The sequence below is a fragment of the Coloeus monedula genome (genome assembly GCF_965178545.1).
Source record: "Coloeus monedula genome assembly, chromosome: 2".
NCBI classification, from domain to species: Eukaryota; Metazoa; Chordata; class Aves; order Passeriformes; family Corvidae; genus Coloeus; species Coloeus monedula.
In genome coordinates, this window is record NC_138782.1 from 54,498,852 (window position 1) to 54,524,005 (window position 25,154).

Here is a 25,154-nt window from a genome sequence, read left to right on the forward strand (position 1 = left end):
TGCTTATTAAAAAAAAGTAAGAAACTCCAGCCCCTGATTAGCTGCTAGCTGCAACGCTGTCTGTTCATTTGAGCACTTGTAACAGATCCCCTATGGATAAGCAGTATGCAAACAGCTGACAAATAACAACATCCAGTCGGCAGCAAAAGGCTTGCAGTCAGTCGTTCCCCCCTTTGAAGAAAAGCCCTAATTAAAGGCACATTGCTTTGGATGCTGCTCTTTGCTGTTAACCTGCTCAATCAGATCCCAGCTCCAGGTTCCTTGTGGCAGCACCTTCTTCCCTGCAACCCTCTTCCAGCTACAGCACACTAAAATATTCAGCACGCAATACAAGAGGAGAAAATATGATACGCCGCTGTTAACAGTTGCCCTGACAACACTGACACATCCTAATCAAAGGAGGGTCTATGAGTGCTGTCTCCTCAGCTGCAGCAAGCCGGCCCTGGGAATGCTGTGTCCTGCACGCTCATGGAGAGCTGGAAGCACCTCGGCAGCAGGGGCTGCTCCTTCCTCCTTGCATGGCAGCCGGAGAATGGAGCTGTGGTTGCACAAGCAGATGAGCACTGAGTGAAAAGAAGCCTGGAAGGCTCCAGGCATGAACCTGCTTTTTGCTCAGCTGCTCTGCTTATTCATGTTTAGAAATTTCAGCCTAACCTAAAATAATGAGGATGAGTCCTCTTCTATAGTTGCATGTCTTGGGTGTCATGTGTGCCACCACCTCCCCACCCCCCTTAATCACCTTCCTATGCAGTACATACCTTTTGCATTAGGAATGCATACACCCACAATTACAGGCGGGTGTTGGAACTTTCTTTTCCACATGTGAAAATGCGAAAATGAGAATTTCTAGCTTGCATGGACAACATGGGACAACAAAATTCTGAATATTCTGTACCACACCATTAGTTTTACAGTTCCAACTATTAACATACATTTTGCAAAATGAGCAAAGTCCAAACAGCCTGGGGAAGTTTTAATTAATTGATTTCCCTCACATGCTGGCATTCTGGATTTTCTTTAGCCATTTACAACAGAATGCTTGCTCACAAGTTTTGCAGTCTGAATGTTCCATCCTTCACGGCTGCAAATGCCACTATGTAACATGCTGGATGTTTCAGCTGAGAGACTCTTTAATCGTCATCCACATCCACCTCAATTCAGTGTGTGCTCACCATTTCAAAATGCTACTAAAGAAAAACTGCCAGCTAGAATCACTCTATAATTGTAAAAGTATAATACTTGATTACTTTTCCTCACTTCAGGGTTGTTTTGGTTGGTTTTTTGTTTTGTGGGTTTTTGGGGTTTTTTAAGAGAATCTTGATGTAACCTGATCAGCCACCACAAGATGGCACAGACATTAGCTGACAAGTCTGTAGGTGGCTCATTGAAAACTCTGAGTTATACGGATGTATATGATGGATGGTATATGATCACCTCAACGACACGGGTAACAATATTGAAGAAGGGTCAGAGTTTATGACACAAACTATGTTGACTGTCACGGTGGCCTGGGATGCTCTTTACAGAGGAGTCCTGGATCATGCTCAGCTGGCAGGATAGCTCTGTTCTTGCACATCTCAGGCTCATGAGCCAGGAACACAGTGGATGGAGAAGAACACAGCACCACCTGAAGGCTCAGCTGCACTGTTCTTCCTTCTCCAGCTCAAGCACAAAACACCCAACCAAACCAGAAGCATTTTGCAGGAGGGCACCATTTCTCACCGTGCCCAGAGCCCACCTCTAGTATGTATTTCCTCCTGGCTACATCCTGCTTCTTGGCTACACCTTGGACTCTGGGCGTACACGGCAGCTGTACATGATGACATCTGTCTACTGTTAGAGACACTTTGTACTACAGGGTGTGGACAGAAGAGTAAGGAAAAAAGCTCTAACGCAAGCTATTCTTTGGCTCAGCAATTTGCCTTCTGGCATTTGTACGGGCACTTCTACTTTATCCCATAAAGAGAAACAGCTTCATTCCTCCACCTAACGCCCATCCACCTAATGCCTCCCACAAACACTACATAACAGTAGACACATTGCCACAGAAAGTGGACAGTAGTTAGCACCACCATTACTTTTCATATGTGCCAAGACCTGCCAACAGAACAAAAGTAACAGAAAACAATAAGTATATGATAACTTCATTAAATATTCGTTTCACTGCTTTAAGTCACTAAGTAAGGATTCCTACCCTTTTAAAAATGATGTTTAATCATCTTTGATTGCTAGACTCCTTAAATAGGCATTTCAAAAAATATAAGTATATAACACACAAAAATACGCCTGAATGGAGTGGCTTCCCAGCTTACAGGTATGCTGACTGTTTCAGCATCTCCATTTCCTATTATTGAAGGAGTCATGCAGAACAGCTACAGGACTGAGGATGACTTCCTTGGTCCTTGCAGGATCTCCTGCACCCACCCATAAAAGTGACTTGCCCTCTGTACAAAATGCAGTAATAACCGAGTTTGGTGAAGACTGATTTGGGCAATAACACACAGGCAACTGAGGTATTGGTACAAATTTCTTCCTGTTGTCTTACTAATGCAGAGGTGACAGAGGAAAAGTGTCAATATCACATTCAGCTTACACAGCAAGATTTTATTTCAAGGTCCCTGTGGTTAAAAACTATGCCAGCTCACACCATGTTTCCAAATGCCTAACAAAATGTGACCTTTTACCTACAGAAGACACCTATTATAATAAAAAATACCCCAAAGCTTTAGGCACGTGGGGATTTTTTTTTTTTTTTTGTGAAAAACATTCCTAGAAACACTATTAAGCATACATTAAAGGTACCAATACTGCATAAAAAAAGACTGTACTGACACCCCCCCCTTCCTCAATCCACTGGTTTAGGGCAGAAAAAGAAGTTCCTGAAGTATCCCTATCAGGAAAGCTTTTCTTATTTCAGCTTTGTCTCATCTACATGGGAGCTTCTATACGAAAACTGGGATGAAAGCAACATTCCCTTGAGGGAACGAAGGGGTGGATAATTTTAGCAACAAAGCTGTTAAACTCTTCAAAAAAAAAAAAAAAAGACAAAACAAAAGGAACAATTTTCTTACATAACCCCTATTATTGATTTTTTTTCCCCCTCTAATCATTAGTCATCATATGTATAAAAACAATCACAGCTGAGCTCTCTTACTGATGGAGTGAGATTCTCTCAGTAGATGGAGTGAGGGCAACTGCATATCTTGAGGGCAATGGGTCATTTTGGGGTTTTCCTTTTTACAACACCTGCAAACTCATTATCAGACAAACCACTACACTTAAACACACCCACTTGCATCCACTGGATTCTATAGGTATAATTACCAGCCCAAAACATCATCTGATAGACAAGTCTTAAACAGCAGCTTGAACAAGGACTATTAGGACAATTATAGCATGATATGGGAAATGTAAATATTTATGACAACATGCTGAGTGATGTTTCTGCTTTACCATCACATACTAAGACTTGATACCTTTACCCATGAAATGAAAAGGAAGTTGAAGCCAGTCACTTGAACTTTAGATTTGCTATCCTCTTTCACTGACAGGATTGTTTCATCCCCTGTAAACTATCCAAACTGTACATCGAGCTATTACTGTGATTTAGAGTATAATGAGTTGCACGTAAATTTACATTCCACAGCCACTGCCCTGTGAAAGGCTCCCCTCAACTTACATGTGTTTTGTATCAAGAAATAGATCAAGTAAATATATTATTTTAGCCTACATTCCTTTACAGATTGCCACTATTTCATTGTTATTTCTGATTTTCTTCTAACTGAGGGGTTTAGGACAAGGTAGGTATATATCTTATATACTTATGACAAGAAATGATATAGAATTTTGCATTTACAGTCATTTTTTCCCTGCATGAAACAATAGGGTTCCACTGGGAACTATGTTCCAAATGTTTCTTTCTTGGGAAAAAAAGATCAGGAAAATTCAGTTAAAATCTCCCATCCTGCAAAAACATTACAACAAAAAATTTTCAACATAACTACTCATCAAAACACACAATCATATTTTGCATAGACATTTTCAACATTAATCATCTATGTCAAAAACTTTTTCTAAGAACTCATTTAAAAATACGTAATACAGGCAGTGCTAGATCATATAGTATCTCAAATTTGAAGGGATCCATAAAGATCATTAACTCCAACTCCCTATTCCTCACAGGACTATGTTGGAATACACATACATGAGATAAAATTCAAGCTCAATCTATTCTTAGTTTTCTTCGGGAGTCATATGTCTGTTTACTTTCTACTTCACTAGGTTTTAAATCAGGAAGTCAGGCCTAAAAGATGGAAATAGTAGGGCCTTTTTTTTTTTCCTTCCTCATATGAGAAAACAGCTATTTACCCAGCATCAGAGGACTGGAAAACTCCTTTTCAATGGCATGTAAATCTAAGACAAAACAAACTAGCCTTAAAAAGACAGGCAGGATTCATCCCTACACCTGGTTTTGTGGTTTTTTACAGTTAACTTGGAAATAGCAAATATAGCCACTGTATCAGAAAAAAACACTTGCTTCCATTAAGTCAACCACTGTCTCAAACACCTAATTTTTTCCACTGCTGCTCTCTATTTTCTCTTCCTTCTACCTCTTATTTTCCAAAAAAGACACATAATAACCTTGTCTTTACAGAGGTTTCTAAGTTTCTCTTGAAAGATATCTGTAAGGCCTCACTTTCATATATAAGACAATAAAGGCTCAGCCAATTCTTTTACTGCAGTAACTGAATTTTTTTTAAACAACTTCAGTATACAAACATCTGATATAATAATGGATTTCTTCTTTTCACCTTCTTGGAAAAAAACAAAACGTCCCTTGAATTAATCAGTAAGAACATAAAATGCTAGAGAATAATAAGGGAAATCTTCTTCCCAGTTTGCTGTCCCTCTGATGTGTGACAGTGCCACACACTGGAGTAAGGGCTATTAAGAGCTCCTCAGAAGTGACTAAACAGAAGGTAAGTGTTAACTCTTTCCCCTTCTGCCAAAGAAAACTAAACCTGTGTGCATTTCCATGCATAGGAAAAATTTAGGAGAAGGCCGGAAGCCCTGCCCTGTTTTGAGTCAAACTCATTCATCAGCACAAAAAGGCATGTGAACATGAGGAGTTCATCAAGAACTTTATCAAGAGTCTCATCATTCACAAACACTTTGCACACATACACACCAATAAAACAATCAAATACAAGACTTACATTAACAAGTGTGTCACATTTTTTAATTAAATTAATTTGCATAGTATGACTAATTAGAAACATTGCACAAGGCACACCACAATGAATCAAAAACATATTAGATCATTCTTAGTCAATGCTCTCTATTTATATGTAACAGAATGATATTGGATTATGCCCCATAGTAGAACATACCATGTAACTTCAATCAATGGTCAGTTAAATAAGGAAAGGCAGCAAGGAATTGGGAGTTCAAAGGACAGTAGGAAACAGGAATCTGGTAGAAGACAGAAGTCACCAATTCTAATTGCTCTACAACTAATAGCCAGGGCAATGATGCCACTGCTTCTCTCTTAAAAAAAAAAAAAAAAAAAAAATAAAGCTTATTTTTTAAAATACCTGCATTTTATGTGTGTCAAGAGAACCAAGCATTTGCATAGCACTCAAAATTAAGAGCACTTATGTACATACTAAGCTTTTCAGTAGAAATGAATACCTCAAAGAAAAGGCTCCAAGCTTTTTCACAGAAATGTGGACATGAAAGAAAAGGCAATATGCCAAGACCAAATTAAATTTTTTTTCCATTGTTGTATTACTGACAGTATCTGATGGATGGAATCCTATGAACTGTGTTAATTACCAGTGCTTTCCTGACATCTTAGTTCCCAACATGTTTCTTAGAAGATGACCAAGATGTCTGGACTTTTGGATAAGGGAGAACACAGAGTTTCAGATAGAGAGATGAGGAATATTTGGAGATGTCAGTACTGTATTTCTCCCCTCAATAATCTAGTCTCACAGTGACTCTCCTCCTGGAGCACAGATCATTCTGTCACCTCTCTGAAGAATCTCATTGTCAACAAGAGTCAGGGTTTCTAACTCCATTTATTTGAACAGTGAGGGAGCCTAGTGCTGCCTGTCATCTTAGCAGACAACTTACGGTTGTTTCCATTGAACTCTGACAGATCTCCTAGAATACAAATATTCAAGCTTTCTCCCTAAAGCCAGGAAGAAGGATATAAATATACCTTCTACTTGTTTTCATGAAAGCAAATATGGCATGACTCCAGAACCAACACTACAGGAGAGCTGCAGAATTAAACCTGAACCAGTCTCACAAATACACCATTTCTCATGCATGTGTAAGGTAAAAAAAGAATATAATATACACATAACCTGTTCTGCCATAGTTCCTAGCAGGCCACTGCATTTCTCTAATAGAAGTCACATAGAGGGGATCCTCTTCCTGAAGGAAGGATAGATATGCAAAGAGAGTCACGACAACAACAGCAGCAGCACACTGTGGCTTGTATTGTGGATGTAGACTTACACATACTTTTTTCAAGTGGAAAAGAAAGTATGTTGTTGCAAGGTTATGCAGTATTTACATAATTGAGGCAATTATTGCTCTGATCATTTAATTACCTTTAACACCACAAATAATTTTCAGCTCTAAAGTATTAAAGTTGTTTATCTGGGATACTAATAAATCATGTGAATAAAATATTAGCCATCTCAGAGTACTGTGAATTTACAACATTTTGCAGTTTGAAACAGCACATACACAAGTACATCTCTTTTCAAAATTAAGCCCAAGAAAAACAGCAATGCATATTACTTTAACTACATTAGTAGAAGTTCTCTTTCTGTACTGGAAGTACCATGTAAGCCAGATGTTTGACCGTCACGTAACAGGCCTGATTCTTCATAAACTCAGATTTTTTTTTTTTTTTTTTTGTGTCAGGGTTTGGCTCTGTGGGTTTTGTGTGCCTGTGCGTGTGGAGTTACTTTGGGTTTGAATTTTTTTTTTGGGGGGGGGGGGAATTTTTTTGGACATGGTTGGATTGTTGTTGGTGTTGAGTTTGTGTTTGTTGTGGCTTGTTTCCTACACACACATCTCTCTCTCTCTCTTTTTTTTTTTTTTTTTTTTTTTTTTTTACACACTAGCAGTGCTGGGCATAGATGAGTGGAGAAAGCCTGACCCCCATTACACAATAAGCACAAAGCCTGACCCCCATTACACAATAAGCACATAAAAAGGCTTGTTCAAAGTTTTCCACAGTGTGCAGTCCTTGCACAGACATTACTTGACCAATGAGAGATACCAAGACACAGTACTTGAACAGCTTTCTAAAGCTGAGGGACAGCTGCTATGAGGATTTTAAACTAAATTTAATTGTTTCATTTTCATTCTACAAGATACTGATAAATCCGAGTCTCTGTGCATTCAGAACTGCCTCAGAAATTGTTAATGTGGGACCAAAGATATAATCATAAGCTCTGATACACAATTTCAAAGTCCGAATAGGTTTTAATCAGAGGAGGATGGCAACAAGAATTGCAGACCCACAGTTTATATATTAAAAGATAGAAAGGCTTCACAAGGTACTAATATTTAGGTGATCATGGATGGAAATTGGAGCACGCCTACCACCCACAAGCTTCAACACTCGCAGCATTGTGAGCACATACCGTCGCGGCAGTGTCCATTTGGCGGCAGGTCCCCGCTTCCCCACGGCACCCGGCGCTCCCACAGTCCCTGTTTACGGTGCTGGTGAGCGCAAGGAGCCGGCGCGGCGGTGACCCTCGGGCGGTGCCGCAGCCTGTGCTGGAGCACCAGGACCCCCCCGTGCCGGTGGCTGGGCACGGGCATAGTCCATCCCCTCCCGCGGCCGCAGCGACACGGGAACAGCAGCGCCCTGCAGCCGGCAGCTCCCCTTTGAAGGAACATAAATCGCCTGAGCCTGCCAGAGACAAAACCCGCGTGTCACAACACACTCGTGTAAATCCTCCCCAGCAAAACACGTTGGCACTGCTGGGAAAGAGCCATGGGAACCAGAGCACGCCTTCAGCTCCCACCCACTATATACTTTCGTGTTTTCCCTAATAATTTATCTATTTGTCGAAAAAAAAAAACCAAAACAAACACCGTAAGATGAAATTTGATTTATTCTCAGATGGAGAAAATACCAGGATAAGCAAGCAACAGATATGAAGTCCCATCAGCAGTTAAAGAGGGAGCACGTCAAGTGCTCGGCTTTCACAAGCCACCTGGCACTGGCATCATTTAAAGTGCAGATTTCTTTTGCTGCAAAAAGTACAGAGTAATACCAAGCTCACTTAGAAGAGAGCACTAACTACAACAGTACACAAAAACATGGCATTAAAGCTTCTTTGCGACATTACAAACAATTGCTCTCTCTGGTATCCCAGAGTTTAAGCAAATTGTTACCTGCGCACAGAGCTGGCCAAGGCAGCCCTGAGCACGCGCGGGGAACTCTCACAGGCAGTGTTTATGGATGGGCAGCCATAAAATGAGGTGCCTCAGAAGCTTCTCCGTGTGGTATTACCCACAAGAGGGCCCCTCTCATCTCAGGAATCATTGAAGAGCTTGTTAGTGCTATTAGATGCTCGAGTAGCTACGACTGAAAAATTCTAACTGGTATATGTTAGTATATCCCCTGAGCACTGGACTCATTTTGCCACTTATACATTTATGAAAAAAAAAAAAAAAACAAAAACCAACCCTTCAGCCTGATAATTAAACCATTTACCCAAAGAAAGCTAGTTAAATGCAGCAGACCATCTGCCAATACAGGGAGCCACTTGCAACATCTCCCTGCAAAACCCATGTGGTGATGTTGAAGCTTTCCCCAGGATCAGCCCTGAAAGTCCACGTGTGTAGCCACAGGAGGCAAGGAAAGAGACAAACCAGACACACACCACAACACACACACACACAGAGCTTTGTTTTTTAAACAGAGTCAATAGGTCAACCAGTAGGTAATTTCACTAAACACAGATGGGATGTTGCCCTTCCTGACGAGCCGGATCCAGACACAGGTGTTCGGCTTGCAGAGCAGACTGCAGTCAAAGCCATCTGCGTGGCCCTCCCTGGGCACACACATCTGCTCACTCATGGATGGACCAAAGAGCCACAGAAGCAGATCCTGAAGTACTTTGAGGTTGTTCCTGTTTGTGAACGCCTGCAAAGCGGCCCCTGTGATAACTCAGAGACCTAAAAGGATCTCAACAGACAACAAACAACTTCACAGAAGTTTAACATTTCACAGACAAGGAAGTTTCGAGTGAACTTTAACAGCACAGAGCAATTTAAATTCAAAATACTCAAGAATTTATGAAAGCAGATCCTTCTGTCTACAAATGTCCTGATGAGTAAAAGTTCAACACAGCAGCCTGAAATGAAACTATAAAGCAAACTCAGAATAAATCTAGGAACATAAGTCCCTTTAAAACAGAACATACACAAAATACATGTCACCTGTTGGCTCATTTCTAGTTTTGGTACGTAATTAGAAAAAGACTGACAATCTAGTTAAAAAAAAAAACAACAAAACAAAACATCAGCAATGTAAGGTAGAGAACTCAAAAAGATTTTGTTAGAAATGGCTTCAAAAAAACAGACAGTCAGTTCTTCCTGTGGAAAGTGAAATCAATGCAGTTGCAAACTCTGAAGCATATAGGAACCCAGATGCACATCGTTTCTGAAGCTGAACTTTAGAGTGATGCCTGGGAGTGACTTGCAAGGATTTCTGAGCAGAAAGACAGTATTTCTAAGTCTAATGAAGACAGCACTTGGATGGGGTTGCCCACAGTCATTGCTTGTGACTGCCTGTCTGCATTACATAAAGTATGTATTAAAAATATTATACTGGGGAAACACAATCAATTAGCCAACAGCCATATGGCCTATTCATATGCTGTTTTGATAGAAAAGCGCACTCTTTGATTTAGAAATAAACTTAGACATATGTTAGAGAAGGACTAGCAAAGGGTGAGTGGAATTGGACTGTGGAGGGAGGTAAAAAAAGGAAAAAGGACTAAAAGTTGGAGTCAGACTTCACAGTCCAGCAAGCAGCAAAAACAAACAGCATCCGCGCCTACAACAGTGATACAGCGGTCGATCCGTTTGCGTAAGCCAAAGTCTCCTCCCTGCACCCTCCTCGCCCTTAGGGCCAAAATAAAAGCGGGTTAAAACACTCTCGCAGTGTACATCCCTCCTTAGAGGAGACGCAAGGACATCTCCCCGCTTTCCCTATAGGAAATAAGGGCTTGCAGCAGCCCGTCGCTCGCACGCGTTTGAGGCGCAGCCAAGCCCCGGGGCCCCGCAGCGGGCCTCGCTCGGCAGGCGCCGGGGCGCAGCCACCAGGTACCTTGACCCTGCCGAGCCGTCCCTCCGCCCTCGCCGGGGCTCACCCCGTCCCCGTTAGCAGCGTGACCTTACTGCGGCAGGTCAGTGCTACCTCCAACCCCGACCAAAGCCCGCAGCCCGGCTGCCGTCCCCTCCGGACCCCTTCCTCGCCGGACAGCTCCACACCCCGCGTTAGCCCCGCCGCCGTGCGGGCGCCCAGCAGCACTCCATGCTAGGAACGAAGGTTCCAAAAGCACCAGCGGCGACCCGGGAACGACAGCGTGGCCCCGCCGATGCCCCTGCGCGGGGTCGGGGGGGTCTCGCTGCTACGACGGGCACGGTTCGGGCGCGCCGCCGCCACCGGCGCAGCTCTGCCCGCCGCCCGGGCCGACCCTCGGCTGCCCCCGGCCGGGTCGCGGTGGTGCCCTGGGGAAGGCAGCGAAGCCTCCGCAGAGCCGGGCGGCCGCGGAGCGCCCCCGCACCTGTTGCGGACGAGGCCGCCGCCGGGCCCCGCCGCGCTCCCGCTCCGCACGGCCGCCCGCAGCCGCCCGGGAGCGCAGGGTCCCCGCAGCCGCGGGCCCGTCCGCGCCGCCCCCCTCTGCCCGGCCGGCCGGCGGCGGTCGCTCACCTGCGGGGCGCTGGCGCCCGCCGCTCCTGCCCGCGGCCTCCGCCATGTCTCCTCCTGCTCGCCAAGCGCGGCTGCTCCGCCCCGCGGCTCCGCGGCCCGGGGCAGGTGAGCGCCACGTCCCCCGCCCCCGCCGGCGGCTCTGCCCGGCAGCAGGTGAGGGCGGGACCGGCGCCCGCGGCCCGGGAGCAGCCGCCTCTCACGGGCTGGACGCGCTTATGCGGCGGCGGTGCGGGGGCGACTGCCCGCACTCCCGGCCCCCTCGGCGGCCTGGGCAGCCGAGGTGCCAGTGTTCACACAGGTGTGATTATTTTTTTTTTCTTCTTCAGAGTAGCTCCCTCCGCAGTGGCGCAGCTCGTTCGGTATCGGCGCGGAGAGAAACAACAGGTTTGGGGATGCTCGCCATCTCGACAGTAGGTGGGAGGAGTGGCGGCCGCCTCGCAAGCCCAGGCGATGCGCCGCATCGTGTGGGAAAGAGCTGCACTGCTGTAGACTCGTTCCTGCGGCACGTGCTCTTAAACAGCCGGTTTTAAAGCTGCGTGCAACGCCTTGCTTCCAAAAAAAAAAAAAAAAAAAGCTCTGTGAAGACCTGTCGATGTATCAGTCATTTCTGTAAAGGTCATGGTCCTGTTACCTTTCCTATGAGTTTGCCTTAACTTGCTTTATACTGCTTTTAAGGGTCATAAGAGTGTTTCTCTTCAAAGTGTTCCTGTCGGCATCGAAACATCATTTAATTTTGCATCTGCTTGTAGGTAGCACCAGTCATCAGAACTACAGTTGAAGGAGGGTGAATGAATTGGGGAACTCACAGGATGCAGCTGTGGATGCAGGCAAGGAGGTGGAGAGGGACAGCTCCCTTATTCTTGTGAGCTTGGACCAAGCCAACTTCAGCCACCATGCAAAACATCCTCTTTTCACAAACTGCCAAGTTCAGAGCACACGGTTTTCTAGGGGAAGGGAAGATTAATACTTTGTTGCACTGAGAGCCATTTATGCTCTAAAAGAAGCAGTTTGGGGCTTGGGTGATAAACACGCCCTGTTGGCTTGCGGGCAGGAGAGTGTCTGTAATAGAACAGGCTGGGCTCTATGATGAAAGGTGCAAAAGACAGCAAAAACAGCACTGCCTTGGTCGAGTTTTCACTTCTGTATTCTCTTCAGGGCGGTGTAAAGGTGTCTCTAGGTCAGCCTGAGCCCTGGATTACAACAGCACTGATCAAGGGCCAAGAGGTTATCCAAGTTCAAACCCACTGGTATGCCCCATGGTCAGAATGTTGTCCTCAGTAAAATCCTGCCCTAACATAATCTCAAATCCCTCACTCGTGGTGGTCCATGTAGGCATCTACCCACCAGCATATTCTGGGAGCCAGGCTGAAGAATCCCAGGCTGACCTGTCTGATGCACTCCACCCCAAAGTGTTTCCTCATGTTTTGTCTGAGGACGTAAAAAGTAACATCTGGTACTATCTATATGAACTAGCCTGATGTAGGGATCTTACATAAACTTTCGTGCACAGATCTAGCACCTACATGGATAAACTGTGCTGCTCAGGGAGCCACTTTCAGACCAGAACCCAGTTGCTCAAGGAGCATAAGTGTACATGGCCCAGCCTGGACATGGATCAGACCCAACAGTCTCACCATGGAGAATACAGAACTGATTGCTAAGCAATGCTGCAGAAGCCACCTCGGGTCTGATGAAGCCAGTAATGAACTATAGGAGTTAATTCCTAGCTGGTGCCAGGCTAGGTTTCATGGAGACATTCAACGGAAACCTCGATCACACTCCCTTCTCTCTTACATAGTTGGCATTTCTGAGCAGCCTGAGTCATAGAGAGCAGGCTGCATGCCTTCAAAGTAAACAGACCAGTGCAATTGCCTTCTAGTCATACTGCATGACACCAGAGGTTTTCAAACCTGGACCAATACAGGATCATGCTTCACACAAAAATCAAATTAGGCAAGTTCATTGTCCTGGGGTTACTTCTCAATGGGTAGGTTTTTTTATGTTTTGGGTTTTACAAGTCAACCTCCCCCACTGGTCTTTCTAGTGTTTACAACTACCTTGAAAATGTATTGTTTTCTGCTGTAATAGCAGTAGGAATTGGTAAACAGCAGCTGTGTTTCTCATGAAATGTAGTTAAGTTTTTGGAATGAGTTGAATACATCTGTGCCTAAAAATCAGTAGAACCATCTTCAGAGTAAAAAAAAAAAAACTGACTAAAATTATTTAATCTACTGTTCTTTATCTTATTTTTTAATACATAACTGTTGTGTTTTAGCCAGCAAAAGTTACTGTACACATGTTAGAACAACATGTTTATGTTTAAAAAAATATTTCATTTTCTTTGAAAATACCTGCTAGACCTGAAAAATTAAGAGCGTAAGTCTTTTACTGGTTACCAAGGCTTATGAAGAAAGAAGCAGCTTCTTGTCCAGGCAAGTCTTACCCACAATGGAATTTTTGCAGCTGCCCCAGAAAAATTTGTTGATACCCAGTGTTAGAATAGTGGAGTGACAATGACAGTGGATGGGCAGGGAACATCCACCACCCTTTTTACATTACATGTGAGAAAAGAATCATTGCATAAACAAAAGCAGAAAAAGAGACAACAGGCCACAATGACTATTCAGTGCACAGAGGCAGGACTTTTCATTTCACAAGTCAAGTACAGCACCCAGAGAAGAATTTTGTTTGGTCTTGGCTTGTTAGTACAGGAATTAGACTGAATAGAAAAACCAAGAAAATATTCAATGCTATGGTTATCATATTCAAATCACAATAAGTTTAGGATGTGTCAGAAAGGTTCCCTTGATACTCGGTATGAATTTTTTTTCTTTTTTTTATTCCAATATTTTCCAGCCCTACACCGTTGCTATTATTTTAGAAGTCCAAAAATACAGGAAAAAGTAAGTCTTAGGTTATTTTTATTTTCAATTGTGTATGTCAGAGATAGCTTTAGAACAAGCTAACATTACTGTGGTTCAGATGTATACAACTGGTACAGTTCAGTAGTACATAAACAACTCTAAAACAAATGCACCATAGAACTTAAATTACCAAAAATAAACAATATTAAACTACGTAGAGCAGTAGGTAAAAACAATTACCTTTAGGTCTTGAACACTAAAAGAAAAATATCTAATTATGATTGAAATTATGAAGCTCTACTACAGATAGTATTGAGATATATTACAAAGAAATCGAAAAGTTGTTGTCACATTTTGGTTTTGTTCCAGTGATGTACAGTTACATGAAATCTTACATCAGTTTGTCGTGAAATTAACATCTACTTACTTTAACTACAATATTTCATGAGTTTATAACTTTTGTATGTGTGTGTTTTCTAAAAATTTTTGAAAAACTTGTATGTAAAAACATTTAAAGTAAAATAATGTTGCAGGTTGTTTACAGATTCCTTATTATTATAGGATTATAGGAGTAAAAGCAGTCAGGAAGCTGCAGTGTTTTTAACATTGGTAAACAAATACTGGATTAAAGTGCAACAGTCCTTCTGACAGCACACCTGCTCTGGCTGAAAGGAAATCTTTTCATCTCTGCAGAGAAGCAAAGAAAAAGATCAGCGTCAGGCGTGCTTCTCCCGAAAGTCAGTGATAGCCTTCCAGAGCGTGCACAGCATTCCTCCTCTGTAAAGAAAAATCATAAAGATACTCAGGTACAAAGATACTCTCTAGCCTGAAAGCCTTCCAATTTAGGTGCTTTCTGATTTTCTTGCTCTGGTTTTGATCAGTGAAATTCAGTGGGAAGGCTGATCAAAGGTGAAATTCAACATGCATTACTCAAATAGAGAACAGAGTCCTTTTCTGATTACAGGACAGGGCAATCTTTCCACTTGGCAGATGCCTGCTGCCTGGAATTCAGACTTTTGGTCCAAAGGACTTGCATAATCCATATCTGACTTCCAACATGATGCAATCTGGTGACCTACACACCTGGTATGATTAGGTGAAATGTATTGCTACTTACAGTCTATGAGTAAAGTTTCTGAAGTTTGATGATGATAATAAACTACTGAAAGTTTTGCTAGTTCTACTTTTTTAAATAAAAACAAGGTGCTAATGGGATATCCAGTGCCTCCAGTTGTAAGGTAATTGCTTTACCTTAATGTTTTGCTTTCAATAGAAAAAGTTTATTTAAAATTTAAACAGTATCAGCTGTTTGGCAGGAATGTATCAACATACAATGGCATACTGGAAAGTGTTACTTATTTTAAATTAATACTGCAAAATGCAATAAATAGAGACTTAGTATCAGTTAGTTTTTCTTCTTACAAAGCACAGTTCATTTAACTGCGAAGCATTACCTCAGTCTCAAACATTTCAGATCATCTCGTGTAACATAGCAGAGAACATCCGTTAAGGTATAGTCTTCAGCCAAGAACTGCAGAAAGAAGTTTAAATGAACATTTTGTTTGAAATATTATTTAAATTCCTAAGCTCATCTTCCTAGGATCATCTGCCTCTAAAAATAGGAGGTTGCAATTGGGAGAAACCCAAAATTGGGCTAAAATGTGGTACATGTAACAGATTAATCCACGTTGTTCCTACAAATACAATGAAACTACTTAAATTTTACACTGTATACTCTGCATCGGCAGACCAGGCACAACTTGAAAAGTGTAATGCTTTTACATCTACTCAAAAACCTCTGTCAACTGGCAATTCTGTTGTTACCACTGGAATCTCAGAATCACAGACTTCACTGAGCAAAAATTAGACCATAAGTAATACCACATTTAACCCATGAGAAAATTAAAAGCAGCAGTTAAGACCTACCTTTTCAAAAATGGCATCTGAATTTGACGTAATTGAACTTGGAGGAACCTTTGGTCTGATCTGTAGGAGTGATAACTACATGCAGGTATTCCTAAATTAGCTGAAATCCTCAACACCTCAAAAGTTACATAATTTGCTGCAAAGCAGACTGATCTACTTCAGGGTATTTCACTACAGCACAGTTAGCTAAGGGTGAACATGTATCCTGTATCCAGAGTATCATCAGCAGGAATGCTGCAGTGTGTAAAGACACTGAAAACACAAGAGTGTCTATTTACCAGGATATTTTATCGCTTTATTCATAATCAGATATAGGAACTATGAAAGGTACCGTATATTTATGAAGGCCTTCACATTCATGGCTCTTTCCTATCCTCTGAAGACAAATTAATCTCTCAAAATGTGCTAAAGTAATTTAAAATGTTTTTTAAACTAAGTCAGAACAGAACTGCAACTGTACCAGGCAGTGAATAGAATCATTGCTACCTTGTTTATCGTGGCCTCATCAGCTCCATGAACTCTCAGCCAGTTTATGAGATCAGGGTCTTCGGTCCCTGTGCCAGTGGAATGACGATGACAGACAGACAATCCAGGAATATCTGGAACAAGCATTTTTGAGTTTTGTGTTGCCAAAGCAACCTCTTGTCATTTTTGACTCTCAAGCACTTTCTACAGTGAGCTTTCCCTTCGAGCTTAGAATACCAGTATCCCCATAAATAAATGCCAATTCACAAAGAACACAATTACAATTTATAGACAGTTACACATTAATTTCTCTACTTGGTTAAGGGTACAGTTAAACTAGTGTGAACATTGATACAGATAAGATTTTCTGCTCTCTTCTAAAAATGACTTTACTAGTACAAGGCTGTCACTGTTTCTACACTAAGGTTTTTGATCAATTAACTGAACTGTTCAGTGTAACTCATACAATTGCTGCATAGGCAATGCCTTAGACTGAGGATCAGCTGCTTTTGGGAAGCAACACTTAGAAGCACATCGCACAGAAACATCAAACTGCATTAGCACCTCCACCTTCTTCAGGGCAGACACAGCAAACTTGGCTTCCTTCAGTAACCTTTAAGTTGTATTTGCATCTCACCAATTAGATCCTCTTGAACTTAAATTGTAACAATCGGAACAGTCTTTAATTCAAGGAGCACATACCTAAACATACTAGATTATCCTCTTTAGGAATAATATTTATTCAGTAGGATATGTGCCTTGTACTCTTCCATATAATCACAAACAAAAATATTTAAATTGTACCACTCCTTGTACTGTGATTAACAAATCCAGTAATTTGTTTCCACACCATACATTCTTACTTCAGAGCAAACCCTGCCAGAAGCAGCACAATAAAGCATCTTTGCTGAGACTGGCTCAATAAAATGAACAGATGTTTAGCTGGCACTTTTTCATCTGTAGCTAGCATGAATTTTTTCCTTAAAAATTCTTCTCACTTACCTATTGGCTGTGACCTGAGCTGTAGGTTCCTGATCTCTTGATCTTTTTCTTCTATAGCTTGATGCAAGAGGACTTGAAATTCTCTCTCCTTTTGAACCAACTCCTCCAATAACCTGTGAAGTAATGGGAACAAAGCGCTCATTTCCTTAAGTAGCTTCAAATTTTCAGGAAAAGAAAGATCTTACTATACTTAAACTGGAAACCTTCCTGACAAAGACAAGGACAGACTTCTTCAGCTTTCACAGGTATATTCTTTCACTATAGATTGATTATGACCTGTATCAAGATATAAACATTTATACAGAAGCCCCAAACACGCCAGCTTCCACATAAACATTCCCCCACTAAACAAGTGGTATAGCACAAATTTTCAGTGAAATTTCTCCAGACCTTGCTCTGTTTTAAACAAAACTGGAACTGAGAACAAATATCAAAGTGGTTCATAAACTAAGGGCTAAACCTTTGTAAGGAAAAACACCAGTTCACATCTCTCCAGCAGACATTTTCAAAGGTATGGAAAGGGCAGAGCTGTGATGAAAATGTGGTGAAAACATATGGTTGCATTTCTTAAATATGCAAAATATGTTCTCAACCACACATGGGCTGTCCCTTCCTCACATACAAGGCACTTCGTTCCTGCCCTCCTAAGCTGTATTAAGAGCAAGAAGAAAGGGGGCAAAATACTTCCTTACTCCCCTAAGCAATTACTTTTGAGAATGTCAAGCAGAAGTAAGTTGGAACTTATGTTTGACCTCCTTCATAAGACAAGCCCAGAGAGAAACCTGGAGAAATTTGGTGGCCAGCACCATTTAAGCTGATCAAAAGAAAATAGTCAAAATATAATGGAAAACTAGTATGTAAAACTGCTGCAATTTGTTCTTTTAGAAAAGTGGTTTAGTAAAATGTGGGATTTGTGAATAATATGTTATTAGGAACAGAAATAGGACATGGAGAGCACACTCATAAGCCTATAATTGACTTCTGAGTCTTCAGAAGTTCTGCCTTGGTTGGATTGAAGCAACTTCATCCCTTTCTTGAAACTCTGCCAGCCTGAGAACTATGCAATAACTGTTCCATTTCAGTGTGTTTCCTTTTATTTATTCATATATTACATTTTTTGTGAATTTATACCAGTTGAGCGCTGCAACTTTTTATTTGGGACACTGAAACACAGGAATTCAGTTAGAAAATGTGCCACAAAAGCCCTTTACCTGCCTTTGCACAGGGGTAAAGTGAATCCCATATGATTGCTTTGTAAAAACATCTAGCCCTACTTTTAGCTTGTATGCAGGCCTACCAGAAACATATTTGCACTTGAGTGCTTCCACACCTGAGCTAACAAACCTTAACAAGTCCACCTTGCATGGGAACAGAGCTGCTTTGTGCAGCTACACAACCCCACAGCTTAGTTGTTCTCTGATATTCCGTCCAGACTGGTCACCTTTCAGTTAAATTATGCTTAGTCTATCTATTCTGGTTGAAAAAGGCCTTCAGGGCCATTATTTTCTCCTGATAACTGCTTGCTGCTTATGCCAATAAAGCTTTCATAAACATTCAAACAATTGTCTGTATTATTTATTTCAAAATTTCTGCATGAATGACTGGATGTGGTTATTTGGCCAAAGGCTTCGCATTTGAGAAATTTACAGAAACAAAGTGCTAGCAAAAAAGTACCAAAAAAGTACCTACGCAAACTGATCACTTCTGAGGCTATTCCCCACCATAAACTTGTGAAGTGAGTATTTCTTTAGGTATATCAATAAGACAGTTAAAATATTTCTCAGTGGTCACAAGTAAACAAATTATTACATAAGGACCCCAAAATCCTGATACTTTATTTTAAAAAGTACAGTCTAATGAATTGTTCTAATTATGGCAACCTTCTTGGACACATGTAAAAGTAAAGTGCAATTTAACATTTTAATTTCAATTGGAACTGCAGTTCCAAAGAATGTTTTATCAGCATAACAACTGTCTTAATGAAGACATGTTCTCTTTCTATCAAGGTCACATTCAAAATTTACTGAGATCAGTAGGAAATCCAATGTCATAAATCAGATGCTTCTAAAGCTAAATACCTACTTCAACCAGACTATTTGGTGTATTATAATGAAAAGCAAACAAAGTATATAGAAAATCATTTGGATAAAATAATGGAGACAGATTTTTCTCTGACATTTCTTAACAATAAAACCTCAAGGAATCACTTTTCAGGTTTAAAGTGCAAGACATATTTCTGAAAAAAATTACAATATCCAAATGTATGGCTCATTTCTTCTTTTAAACAAAACACCTATTTTCCCTGTCTTTCTTTGACGAAAAGAATTTGTTTAATAAAAAGGTAATGGCTGCTGGTAAGGACAGATCCTGCTTGCAGTAATTTCTGTGCACAAAACAAGTCTGAAGCAGCTTCCTTGTGGAGTTTCTGTGTGGCTGTCTTAGCTTGAGCTCGCTCGCTGAGAATAGCTATAGAAAAGAACAGCAAGTTCTGCCTTAATGGAAACAAAACATAACACCATTCATCAGCTATACAGAGCACACCAAAGAGAGAAAAAGCAGAAGTTTGGCAGCAAGTCAGGTTTTTTCAGACCTTCCTTGAAAGGGCACCTGAAATCAAGACTGACCTTAACTTGCATCACTATGGTTTTGTTAAAATTAACAAAACTATGTAAGTGATCAGTCACAGCTAAACAAGGATCATCATTAAAAGAAACAACTTACACTGCTATGGAATTTTGGAACTGTCACTAGTATTCCAGCATATATATTCTGAAAGCTAACCAATACATACTGCTGTAAGCAGGCTAGTGTCCCTGTCTCCCAATGTCCAGACTTACCTGTTTGTCTCTAATTTTAGCCTGCCCAGCTGGACACTCAGTGATCTGTGGGCAGCTTGGGAGTCATGGGACACCGTAGAGCTGAGTGTGCTTACACCTGAGGTAGCTACTGCATCCTCCAAGACAATGCAAGGCTGCTGGATGGTTTGATTCTGAGGCTGTTCATCTTGATCTTCAACTTCTATATCATCTTGATCAGCTGTATCACTTTCAGATGCAAGACTAAAATGCGGCCTCAATTCTATCAAAATATAAGCAAAAGAAAAAACACCAAAGATGTTAAACATTAGTTAAATATTAAAACAAAAGCAGCCCCAAGTGACTATTTACAGATCATCCTATAGCTTTGTCTACAGTAGACCTGAAATTTCTGTAACAGGAGAACAGATATTTTCTAGGGCTTTAAGATCACTCAAAACAAAACAGCACCTTGATTTATGCAGATTTGGCTACCATTTCATGTCAAATTGTGCTGAAGTATTATGTACCGCAGAGTTACTTTTGCTTAATTCCATTCTCAGTAGCTTGTATTTTTTTGTGTGTCTGACTTGAAATATTTTATTAAACAAAAGACCATTTTTTTTTATACCCAGCTATTCCTGCAGTTGCTGTTCCAGCATATTTAGCATTCTATCATTACAAGAATACTAAGTTTACCAAAAAATTGCATCCAAAGATAGAGAGGAAATTACAAAAAAGCCCCCTCTCCCAACAATTAAAAGCAGCACACTTTCCTTCTACTTATCAGAGGGAACACTGCCTATTTTGAAATGATGCACATCCACAAAACTATGAAGACAAAGCTATACCCTAGTTTCTGTTGTTCCCTGTTTAAACTACCTACCAGAGCTTACCAGGTATGCAAGATATGTACACAAGATCTGACACTCCTACACAATCTATTACTGTAACAACATCTGTTTGTTCATTCTAACTATTTCATATAAATCTTTCTTCCTTCCTTCCTTCAATTATAGCTTCTTACTGCTAAGAACTCCCTCTGGTCTCCTCACCAAAATGTCCTTTTTTTTCCTGAATCACACTTGTTTTATGCCCTTTCTGCTGAGTAATTAACAAGTACATTTCTCTTCTTTACAAAAGAAACATTTGTTCCTTGATCTATTTCACCTTTTCATTTCAATGCTACATACCTTCTTCAAGGCTGAGCACAAGATCAACAGAGCTGTGCTTCCTCTAAATTAAGGAAAGTAGATTTATTATATAGCAGTTACCCAAACATTGCTAGGCAAATATGTCTGAATTTGCTTTGAACTTCTGTTTTTGTTAGCAGGATGCAGAAGTTCTATACCATTGTTGACCACCAGGCAGGATAAAATTGGTTTTGTACCATTCCTTAAACATCCCATAACTTTTAGAAGTGTTAAGGCCATAGATAAATCTCCACATCATAAGAAAAAAAATTAAGAAAAAAGAGTGAGACAAAAGCAAGGGAAAGCAATCAGAAGTAGGGTAAGGCAATTAGGGAAGCAGTAGATGATCGGTGCCTGAAAGCTACTGGGGCACAGAGGCTTTTGTTTAAGCTTGGCCATGTACAGTTAATGCTGACACTGAGCTGTATGGGAAAGAACAGACTATTGAGGAATTCCACAGTTACTCCTATTACACAGCAATGAAGTACATGCCTGTTAGAGGTGTTCAGCATTCCAGTCAGAAGACAGAGTTTCTTTGTGACTTGAAAGTAACACAGAAACCCTATTTATATCTTGTTGGTTGTGCTACAGATATGGAAAATAAGGAGAATTGGAATAGCTGTAACTTGTGATGTAATTTTCAGATCCCCTTATTAATAATTTAAGACTCAACCCACTGCAGGAAACAGGAATGTAAGTATTCTGACTTAAAGCATTAAATGACATATTTGAAAATATCACAATTAATTCCAGCATTAGAAGTTAAGAAGCAGCAGAAAAACTAATTTTGGAAATAGGTAGAGAAGTAACAGAATGGGCTACAGTTTTGTCTAAACAGATTCCTTCCCTCAGTGAAGCCATACATTCTAATTCCACATTCAAAATACAATGTACAAAGTGCAGGCACTGCAGACCTGTTTGTTTGGTTTTGGCAGGTTTCAAGTCAAGGGTTTGGGGTTTTTTTTATTTTTTAGACAGCTTCTGACCATAAGCAATAGGCAACATTTTGCACCTCAAAACATCAGGTCCCAGAGCACCTTAATCTACTACTACTCACCGTGTTGCAGAATCATTTAGATTACACATTGTGGAAAGGTGCTTTCCAAACCAGCTTGAACAATACACAGATTAGTTTCTGAATTGCAAAACAGTGAACAGGAAAAAGGCCACTGCTGGTTTCAAAATCTTACGTGAAACATCATAATCACAACTCTGAAGCATGTTTAAAGAGATCAGCTGATAAACATTTGCTGAGTATTAAGAAATGACTCACCTGGGACCAGAATTGTAATAGCAGTCTGCACAGCTTTTCTGATTATGCTGTCCAGGGCAAACATCCAATGTGGCTTAATATTATGATTTCGGAGAATTTTATTGACCTAGTAAGAGAAAATTCAGTACAGATATTACATACCCCACAACTTAAAATGAGAATATATCTCATAATTACATAAAGTGTTTAAACTTATAGATGCTGTATCCGAGCAGATGTTTACAACTATTTCTTGATAGCAACATTATCAACTTCATCCATTTTATCATAAGTCATGCAATGTTTCATGTTTTTCATAAGTACTGGTTTGTATGTTAGGTGACTTTTGATGTCAGTGGTACTTAACCTTCATGGCTGTGGAGAGAAATTTCAAAAGAATGCAAGCAAGACAAATAACAAGGACTATGTTATGAAGGGCTTGTAGCTGAAACTAATTAACTTGTTACTTTTTTTGGCATCACCTTCACTGCTTGCTCTGAGCAACACTTGTCTATTCTAAGGACAATTGTAGGAAATATCAAAGAACTAATGTAATGCTGCTCCTACTTAATTCTGAAACTAGTTAATTAATGTTAGTTTAAACAATTAGGGAACTTCATTTGTGTGCTGTACCATTTTCTCATTCCTTCTACTTCGTACTTTGTACAATCAGTATGGTACAATATACAACTGGGTTGCTCCTAACTGCCCACAGGCCTGCTTTCAAACCACTTTTAACCATATTCTCAGATGCCTCTATGGATGCTCCATGCCACTTGCACAAACATCTCCACCTCACAGAACCGTTTTCCAGCTTCCAAACGACAAGGAAATGCCCAGCCAACAGTAAGCAGCAATAGCACAAAACTCAGTGCTGTTTTCCAGGCACAGAAGCAATCCAAAGCAGCAAATTCTGCAGGAGCAGAACTTAAACAGTTGCAGGAATCAAAAAATAGAACTGTGTTTAGAAAATTATCAACTCACATCCTTATAAAAAAAGAAGCAACTACTGATCACGAAAAATGTGGCAAAAAGATACTTCACTCTTCCTAAAAAAGGGATTCGTTCAATTCCCTCATATTGTGATAATAACCTCTCTGTAAAAAAATGACTGCAGTTACATAAATGATGCCTTCAGAGGATATGTAAAAGTTATTAACCACATTATTTTCACTGCCAAAAAGCAGTAGTATTCAGTAATGCAGCACTTTATACAGGTACCAGCACTGGGTTTGGTTGGGATGGAGTTAATTTTTTTCACAGCAGCCCACATGGTGCTATGTTTCAGACTGGTGACTAAAACAGCCTTGATAACACACGCATGTTTCAGCTACTGCTGAGCAAAGCTTGCACACTGTCAAGGCCGCCTCTGCTTCTTACACTGCCCCAGCACTGAGGGGGCTGGGGGTGGACTAAAGGCTGGAGGGGGACATGGCTGGCACAGCTGGCCTAAGAAATATTCCCTTCGATATAAGGTCATGATCAGCAATAAACATGGGGCTGCTTTTTGCAAAGGAGCTGTTGCTCAGTGACTGGCTGGGCACTAGTCTGCTGGTGGTGACTGACTCCTTTTGCAACACTTAAGAGCTTTTTTTTCCCCCCTTTCACTTATTTAACAATCTTTATTTTGACCCACAAGTTTTCCCATTTTTGGTTCTTCCAATTCTCTCCCTCTTCCTGTTGGGAGGGAATGAATGAATGACTGGGTAGGGGCTTTCCTCTACCTGCCAGCCACGGTCAACCCAGCACAGCAGTACCTATGTCTCCTCATTTCTATTGCCTGTGGCCACGAGATGGCACTTGGACACTGTGTTTGGATTCACAGAGCAGTCAGCGGCGCCAGGGGAGCCTGCCCGGGGCCTGACACCTGGACAGCAGCAGACCAAGGGCCCTGAAGGCTTGCCCACTGCCCTCTGAGGCAGCAGAACTTCCCTGTGCAAGCACTTTGCACCTTCCCAAACTGACTGTTTAGCTAAGTGCAGCTTTTTTGAGAACTGAAGAAGCGTAATCTAACTTTGTCAAGATCACAACAATCCCTAGTAATACGATTTAGTTATTTATATTACATCACAAAATTACTTTTTCTTGGTTGGTCTGATAAGGATGTTGTGATTATTAAACATTGTAACCTAAGATCACATTCTTAAGTCCCAAGAGCAAGGCAAATACTTTTCCTCACTTTTAGCAGCACCTCAGTCTCTGCAGCATCTGAGGTCTTGATACTGTCCTGGATTTCAGTGTAGTATTACAGAAATCTACTGTATGGCCAAAAGAATTAAGATTGTACACATATAAAGCAAAGTTTTTCTTCTGACTTTCTGTGTGTTTAGTTAAAAAATAGAGAGATAGTAACGAAAGAGACATTTATCAGTTAAAAACCAGCAACTGGTAATGATGAAGTTAACAGAAATTTTTTATTGATAAGAATACAACCCAGGCAATTACTACCAAACAACTGATGCCCAGGAACATCTCTATCAGAACACAAATACAAGTATTTGTACTATTACCCCCTGCATGGTTTTCTTGACTTTGTATGCTTGGTTTTTTTCTTCCAAGTGTCAAAAGAGTATTAATATGAAGCTAAATAGAGTTGAAAGCATACTCAAAAGAATCAAAGAGAAAACTTTTGATTTGTAGAAAGAGCTCTTTCACAGATTCATTTCGCACTTTTTTTTTCAT

The 25,154-nt window shown here is 40.9% G+C and overlaps 1 protein-coding gene across 1 annotated transcript in view; it reads right to left on the minus strand.

Moving 5' to 3' along the window:
* Positions 1 to 13,889: 13,889 nt before the first annotated feature.
* MAP3K5 (mitogen-activated protein kinase kinase kinase 5) overlaps positions 13,890 to 25,154 on the minus strand; it is a 100,172-nt gene continuing 88,907 nt past the window's right edge. The window contains exons 25-30 of the mRNA XM_082303411.1: positions 22,494 to 22,599; positions 20,070 to 20,310; positions 17,233 to 17,345; positions 16,252 to 16,364; positions 15,294 to 15,370; positions 13,890 to 14,616 (exon numbers count right to left, since the gene is read on the minus strand). Coding sequence (XP_082159537.1) covers positions 14,556 to 14,616; positions 15,294 to 15,370; positions 16,252 to 16,364; positions 17,233 to 17,345; positions 20,070 to 20,310; positions 22,494 to 22,599 — 711 coding nt within the window. The 3' untranslated portion in view covers positions 13,890 to 14,555. The remainder of the gene's footprint in view (positions 14,617 to 15,293; positions 15,371 to 16,251; positions 16,365 to 17,232; positions 17,346 to 20,069; positions 20,311 to 22,493; positions 22,600 to 25,154) is intronic.